Source organism: Rhinoderma darwinii, unplaced genomic scaffold (assembly GCF_050947455.1).
Source record: "Rhinoderma darwinii isolate aRhiDar2 unplaced genomic scaffold, aRhiDar2.hap1 Scaffold_488, whole genome shotgun sequence".
Lineage (NCBI taxonomy): Eukaryota > Metazoa > Chordata > Amphibia > Anura > Rhinodermatidae > Rhinoderma > Rhinoderma darwinii.
The window spans coordinates 6,523-15,095 of NW_027464034.1; the positions used below are offsets into that span (position 1 = coordinate 6,523).

At 51.3% G+C, this 8,573-nt stretch overlaps 1 protein-coding gene across 1 annotated transcript; it reads right to left on the minus strand.

Annotated features, from left to right (window-relative positions):
• Positions 1-2,190: 2,190 nt before the first annotated feature.
• On the minus strand, positions 2,191-7,114 carry LOC142720060 (uncharacterized). The gene is given in 2 exon segments (XM_075848790.1): positions 2,191-3,102; positions 3,104-7,114. Coding segments are annotated over 2 exon segments (4,446 nt in total). The 5' UTR covers positions 7,070-7,114; the 3' UTR covers positions 2,191-2,622.
• Positions 7,115-8,573: the final 1,459 nt, after the last annotated feature.

Here is an 8,573-nt window from a genome sequence, read left to right on the forward strand (position 1 = left end):
GGGGGCATTATACTGTGGGGGGGCAGCTATGGGAACATTATACTGTGTGGAGGCAGCTATGGGGGCATTATACTGTGGGGGGCAGCTATGGGGGCATTATACTGTGTGGAGGCAGCTATGGGGCATTATACTGTGTAGAGGCAGCTATGGGGACATTATACTGTGTGGAGGCAGCTATGGGGACATTATACTGTGTGGAGGCAGCTATGGGACATTATACTGTGTGGGGGCAGCTATGGGACATTACACTGTGTGGGGGCAGCTATGGGACATTATACTGTGTGGAGGCAGCTATGGGGGCATTATACTGTGTGGGGGCAGCTTTGGGGGCATTATACTGTGGGGGGCAGCTATGGGAACATTATACTGTGTGGAGGCAGCTATGGGGGCATTATACTGTGTGGGGGCAGCTATGGGACATTATACTGTGTGGGGGCAGCTATGGGACATTACACTGTGTGGAGGCAGCTATGGGGGCATTATACTGTGTGGGGGCAGCTATGGGGGCATTATACTGTGGGGGGGCAGCTATGGGAACATTATACTGTGTGGAGGCAGCTATGGGGGCATTATACTGTGTGGGGGCAGCTATGGGGGCATTATACTGTGGGGGGGCAGCTATGGGGGCATTATACTGTGTGGAGGCAGCTATGGGGACATTATACTGTGTGGGGCAGCTAGGGAGGCATTATACTGTGTGGGGGCAGCTATGGGGGCATTATACTGTGTGGGGGCAGCTATGGGGGCATTATACTGTGTGGGGGAAGCTATGGGGGCATTATACTGTGTGGGGGCAGCTATGGGGGCATTATACTGTGTGGAGGCAGCTATGGGGGCATTATACTGTTTGGGGGCAGTAATGGGGGGCATTATACTGTGTGGAGGCGGCTATGGGGGGCATTATACTGTGTGGAGGCAGCTATGGGGGGCAATATACTGTGTGGAGACGGCTATGGGGGGCATTATACTGTGTGGAGGCGGCTATGGGGGGCATTATACTGTGTGGAGGCGGCTATGGGGGCATTATACTGTGTGGAGGCAGCTATGGGGCATTATACTGTGTGGAGGCAGCTATGGGGCATTATACTGTGTGGAGGCAGCTATGGGGGCATTATACCGTTTGGGGGCAGTAATGGGGACATTATGCTGTGTGGTGGCAGCTATGGGGACATTATAATGTGTGGTGGCAGCTATGGGGACATTATACTGTGGGGAGGCAGCTATGGGGACATTATACTGTGTGGGGCAGCTATGGGGGCATTATACTGTGTGAGGCAGCTATGGGGACATTATACTGTGTGGGGGCAGCTATGGGGACATTATACTGTGTGAGGCAGCTATGGGGTATTATAATGTGTGGGGGCAGCTATGGGGGACATTATACTGTGTGGAGGCAGTTATGGGGACATTATACTGTGTGGGGGCAGTTATGGGGCATTATACTGTGTGGAGGCAGCTATGGGGACATTATACTGTGTGGGGGCAGCTATGGGGACATTATACTGTGTGGAGGCAGCTATGGGGTATTATACTGTGTGGGGGCAGCTATGGGGTATTATACTGTGTGGAGGCAGCTATGGGGACATTATACTGTGTGGGGGCAGCTATGGGGACATTATACTGTGTGGAGGCAGCTATGGGAACATTATACTGTGTGGAGGCAGCTATGGGGACATTATACTGTGTGGAGGCAGCTATGGGGACACTATACTGTGTGGGGGCAGCTATGGGGACATTATACTGTGTGGAGGCAGCTATGGGGACATTATACTGTGTGGAGGCAGCTATGGGGACATTATACTGTGTGGAGACAGCTATGGGGACATTATACTGTGTGGGGCAGCTATGGGGACTGTCATGGGGTTCGTTACGTTAATACACGATCAACAGAGCCAGAGACGACAGGGCAACTCCAACAGGGTTTATTGTATCCAATGTTGACAGAACAAGTCACGTTCAATGCAGGAACAACACACAGTCCACAAAATAAGGTAGTCACAGGAACATCTTCAGAGTGCTGGCCTCAGCTTCAGCTCTCCTTCAGGTCTAAATCCAGAAGATCCCTATCCTCCCCAGGACAAGCCCTTATATCCACTCAGGGGGAGGAACATCTTGGCAGTTTCTAGTCACCATCATTATAATGACTTTAGTTTTTAATCATACACTGTCTGTAAGTGAGTTGTGTCCTTTGTGCTATGATGTGTATTGCCACAGCCAGGATGAGAACACAATGGGGAAGATAATTGGATCACCCTTGTTTGCTGGTCTGCACCTGAGCTGAATATAACTGTGGTGCCTCCTGATGACCCCCTGTGGAGAGTGGACAATGACAACACTTTGTCTTGTGGACTTCACCTCTGACTCGTCCAATTGTCCATAGGCTGGAGACACGACCTGTGGTACTTGATTAGAGAAATATCCCTCTCTGCTGAGGACTCACAATAAACCACATATAATGCACCATCACAACCTCTCCCCTCATATAATAAGTGAGCTGGCCATGTGGCCTACACAGGCCGCTGGCCACCTCACTCGTAGTGCCCGCTGATCCACATTGTAGGACCACAGAACAATTCCCAACAGTTGGCGGGTTCCTCGATCGGTTTAGGGGGGAAGGGCAGTCTATGGCTCTTCTTGTCGGGACAGTCCATCAGCGTTCTGGTGTTGGCTTCCCCGTTTGTATTGGATGGAGAAGCTGTAAGGTTGTAAGGACAGGCTCCACCGCAGTAATCGTCCATTGTCCCCTGACACTCGGTTCAGCCATGTGAGGGGGTTGTGATCCGTTACAATGGTAAAGTCTCTGCCATACAGGTATGGCTGTAATTTTTTGAGAGCCCATACGATGGCAAGGCACTCTTTTTCAATAGTAGCATAGGCAACTTCCCGATCCAGGAGTTTACGACTTATGAAAGCAACTGGATGCTCATGCCCAGCCGCATCTATCTGGCTAAGAACTGCTCCAATCCCGTAAGTGGACGCATCTGTCTGCACAAGGAACCTGCGCTTGTAGTCTGGTGCGGCCAAGACAGGGGCAGTGGTGAGAGCCGTCTTTAATGCTGTAAAGGCTTCCTCGCAGGCAGGTGCCCACTTCACCATTCTTGGCATGTTTTTTGCGGGTCAGGTCATTTAGGGGCTTTGCCAGGGCACTGAAATGAGAAACAAATTTTCGGTAGTAACTAGCGGTCCCCAAAAAGGCCAGTACTTGTTTCTTAGTTTGAGGGGTAGGCCAGTTGCTAATGGCTTCCACCTTGGCAGGCTCAGGTCTTAGGGTCCCACCTCCTACTCTGTGCCCCAGATACTGCACCTCAGCCATACCCAACTGGCATTTATCAGGGCGAATTGTCAGTCCTGCTGCGAGAATATGGTCTAGCACTATGCCCAAGTGTTTAAGATGTTCCTCCCATGATGTGCTGAAAATGGCAATATCATCCAAGTATGCACAGGCAAAGTCCTGACATTGTTCTAGCAGCCGGTCTACCAATCTTTGGAAGGTTGCTGGGGCATTTTTCATCCCAAAGGGCATTCCCAAGAACTCAAAGAGTCCAAAGGGGGTAATAAACGCAGATCGCTCCCGGGCATTCTCTGTTAGGGGTATCTGCCAGTACCCCTTGCTCAAGTCTAATGTAGTTACAAATCGAGCACTGGCTAGCCGATCCAGTAGATCGTCAATCCGGGGCATAGGGTACGCGTCACTTTTGGTGGCATCGTTTAGGCGCCGGTAATCTACGCAGAATCGCGTTGTGCCATCCTTTTTGGGCACCAGTACCACAGGGGATGCCCAGGGGCTCTGGGAAGGCCTAATAATCCCAAGTTGTTTCATGTCCGCCAGTTCACTTTTGATCATGTCCCGAACAGCCTCTGGAACTCGGTAGGGGGCCTGCTGGATGGGGCGTTGCCCTTGAGTTTCCACATGGTGACTGGTGAGAGTTGTCCGTCCAGGTGCTGAGGAGAAAGCGGAAGCTCTTGGTCCCAGCAAGGCGAGAATATCATCCTTTTGGATATCTGACAGATGGAGTCCTAGGGGCACTTGGTTCAGAGTACCCCCAGCTCGAGACAGATGCAGAAGGTCTGGTAGGGAGTCGTCTCCTTCCTTATCACTAGGGGGACAGCAGATAGCCAAAACAGGCAGGGATCGGTCGTGGTACTCTTTCAGCATGTTGATGTGGACCGTCTTTTGTCGCCGGCCACTAGGGTCCATGGCAATGACGTAGTTAGTGTCATTAAGTTTTCGGATAACTCGGTAAGGACCATCCCATGTTGCTTGCAGCTTGTTGGCAGGGACAGCGTTAATCATAAGAACTTGTTGTCCTTCAATAAACTCACGGGTCCTGGCTTTCCGATCATACCAGGTCTTCTGGCGGTACTGGGCCTGTTGCAGGTGTTCTTTAGCCAAGGTAGTTAGTCGTGTAAGGCGATCTCGAAATTCCAGAACATATGGAATGACAGGTACTCCAGTGTCGGTGATCTCTCCCTCCCAGTATTCCTTTAGAAGGGTCAGGGGCCCACGGACCTTCCGACCGTAGAGCAGTTCGAAAGGGGAAAATCCGGTTGACTCTTGGGGCACCTCCCGGTAGGCAAACAGGAGATGTGGCAGATATTGCTCCCAGTCCCGTTCAGTGTCTGCAAAGGCGCGAAGCATATTTTTTAGGGTTCCATTGAAACGTTCACACAGTCCATTGGTTTGGGGGTGGTATGGGGTGGTGCGAATGGCTCGGACGCCACAGGTGTGCCAGAGAGACTGGACCAGGTCTGACATGAACTGAGTTCCTTGGTCTGATAGTATTTCACTGGGGAACCCTACTCGGGTAAAGATGGTAACAAGAGCCTCTGCTACCTTCATGGCTGTAATGCTGGACAGAGCCACGGCCTCAGGATAGCGGGTGGCATAATCCACCACCGTCAGAATAAACCGTTTCCCTGTTCTGCTGGGGTGCGCCAAAGGTCCTATTATATCCACAGCTACACGCTGAAATGGCTCCTCAATGATTGGCAGGGATTGCAGGGGTACCTTGTGACGAGCACCTGGATGTCGCATCCGTTGGCACACATCACAGGTACGGCAGTATCGAACTACTGATTGTGAAACGCCAGGCCAGTAAAAGTTGTGGGTGATTCTTTTCTCTGTCCGTTTCCTACCTTGATGACCCGATAAGGGGATGTCATGAGCCAGTTGGAGTAGCTGCAGCCTATACTTTTGGGGGACAATGAGTTGCCTGGTAGTCGCTTCAGGGTTGACCCCACCCCGGGCCTCTACTAACCGATAATACAATCCCTTATCCCTGGTGATCCTATCGCCATTCTCTCCCTCCTGCCCAGTTTCTGCCCTTAGTTTAATAGCTGCCAAGGTCGGATCACCTTCTATTTCTTGCCTAAACTCTTCCCGGTCCCAAAAGTCTCTCAATGTAGAAGCAGTAGATGTAGCTCTTACCAGTTCAGTTGGGGGTCCTGGATGCTGCTCCACAGTAAAATCAGAAATTCTTTGTGCTTGGGCAGCTTGGTTACGGGTGACAGCTCCCACAAAATGGCACTGTAATTCCCCAATGTCATTCCCAAGGAGAACATCCGCGGGAAGTCCACCCATAACTCCAATCCAACACAGTCTTTCTCCGTAACCATAATCCAAATGTACAGCAGCCTTCTGGATATATTTGCGAGTACCCCCTGCCAGTGCGATGGGTATTCCTGGGCCTTGATGGATTGCCTCTGGCCGAACCACACGTGGGTCAGCAATGGTCAGGAACGCCCCAGTGTCTCTAAAGCCAGTCACCTTATATCCATCAATAAAAACATCCTGCAGATGGCGCTGCCTTTGCTCTGGGTAACTTTGCGCAAGGGACTGAATGCCATATAAGCCAGGGGGGGTCTCCGTGATGCAGGGTTCGGTAGTCCACTCTGGTGGGGGTGGTGGGAACTCTTCCTCAGGCAGGATGGAGTGCACAAGATGCCCAGGGGGAGGGGGGAAAGGTCGGAGCTCCCTTCGATTTCTTGAGGGGCACCTAGACTGTAAGTGGCCAGGCTGACCGCACCCATAACACTTCCTTTCTGAGATCCCTCCATATCGCGGTCGGAACTGTGGGGCCCCTGGATTGGTTGGCATGGTTGTCATTGGCCTGCGGATGGGTTGAGGGCCGTATATGACAGGAGGTGGCCGGGGGGCTGGGTTAGATTGAGGTTTATTGTCCAGCAGCCTCCTCCACTGAGGTTTGATGGTAAGTGCCTCATCAGCCAGGGCTGCAGCTCCATTCAATGTTGGTGGCTTACGTTCGCGGACCCATTCCCGTATTTCCTGGGGGCACTTGGTATAAAACTGTTCTTTCAGGAACGCTTGTAGAATATCGTCCACAGTGAAGGCGCTCTCGGCTTCCAGCCATCTCTGACACGCCCGGGACATTTTATGGGCATACATCCTAAAAGATCCACCAGCAGTACAGGGAAGGTCTCGGAATTGGGCCCGATGTGAGTCTGGGGTGACGGCATAGTAGTCCAAAATAGTTTGTTTCACAATGTCATAGTCCCGGTTCCACTGTGCGTCTAGGGTCCGGTATGCTTCTGCGGCTCCCCCTTCAAGGAGCCCCACTAAAACACGCATCCAATCAGAGGTGGGTACATCCAGCAGGGCGCACTGCTGTTCAAAGTCCTGGAAAAACCCTTCCACATCCCCAGTTTCCTCATTAAACGGCTTGAATTCCTTCCGGGTGACCCGTAAAGTTTCCCGGTTTCTCCGGCTCTCACCCCAGGTAATATTCTGCCCTCTTTCGGCCTCCATTGCAGCCTGTCTCTGTTTTGCCATGTTAGCAGCTTCCAGCTGATACTCCTGAGTAACGATTGATCCCAGAGCTGCCATTTCCTCCTCATACCACACTAACCATTGGCTTTTAGCGGTAAGAGCCCCTGTCTCCGGAGCATGTCCATTAGCCACCTGGGAGGAGGTCACCTGGCTAGCACTCACCAGTAGATCAATTAATGGCTCTTTAGATAGTCCCTGGTAGTTCAGGCCAAGTCCTCGGGCTCGTTCTTGGAGACTAAGTACGGTCCAGTTCCGGAACTCATTCGCTGGGTGGTTCTCCATGGAGCTGCACTCTGTTGATCCCACTTCTGACACCAGTTGTCATGGGGTTCGTTACGTTAATACACGATCAACAGAGCCAGAGACGACAGGGCAACTCCAACAGGGTTTATTGTATCCAATGTTGACAGAACAAGTCACGTTCAATGCAGGAACAACACACAGTCCACAAAATAAGGTAGTCACAGGAACATCTTCAGAGTGCTGGCCTCAGCTTCAGCTCTCCTTCAGGTCTAAATCCAGAAGATCCCTATCCTCCCCAGGACAAGCCCTTATATCCACTCAGGGGGAGGAACATCTTGGCAGTTTCTAGTCACCATCATTATAATGACTTTAGTTTTTAATCATACACTGTCTGTAAGTGAGTTGTGTCCTTTGTGCTATGATGTGTATTGCCACAGCCAGGATGAGAACACAATGGGGAAGATAATTGGATCACCCTTGTTTGCTGGTCTGCACCTGAGCTGAATATAACTGTGGTGCCTCCTGATGACCCCCTGTGGAGAGTGGACAATGACAACACTTTGTCTTGTGGACTTCACCTCTGACTCGTCCAATTGTCCATAGGCTGGAGACACGACCTGTGGTACTTGATTAGAGAAATATCCCTCTCTGCTGAGGACTCACAATAAACCACATATAATGCACCATCACAGGGACATTATACTGTGTGGAGGCAGCTATGGGGGCATTATACTGTGTGGGGGGACATTATACTGTGTGGAGGCAGCTATGGGGACATTATACTGTGTGGGGGCAGCTATGGGGACATTATACTGTGTGGGGGCAGCTATGTGGACATTATACTGTGTGAGGCAGCTATGGGGTATTATACTGTGTGGGGGGCAGCTAAAGGGACATTATACTGTGTGGGGGCAGCTATGGGGAATTATACTGTTTGGGGCAGCTATGGGGGTATTATACTGTGTGGAGGCAGCTATGGGGACATTATACTGTGTGGGGGCAGCTATGGGGAATTATACTGTTTGGGGGCAGCTATGGGGGTATTATACTGTGTGGAGGCAGCTATGGGGACATTATACTGTGTGGGGGCAGCTATGGGGACATTATACTGTGTGGAGGCAGCTATGGGAACATTATACTGTGTGGAGGCAGCTATGGGGACATTATACTGTGTGGAGGCAGCTATGGGGACACTATACTGTGTGGGGGCAGCTATGGGGACATTATACTGTGTGGAGGCAGCTATGGGGACATTATACTGTGTGGAGGCAGCTATGGGGACATTATACTGTGTGGAGACAGCTATGGGGACATTATACTGTGTGGGGCAGCTATGGGGACATTATACTGTGTGGAGGCAGCTATGGGGGCATTATACTGTGTGGGGGGACATTATACTGTGTGGAGGCAGCTATGGGGACATTATACTGTGTGGGGGCAGCTATGGGGACATTATACTGTGTGGGGGCAGCTATGTGGACATTATACTGTGTGAGGCAGCTATGGGGTATTATACTGTGTGGGGGGCAGCTAAAGGGACATT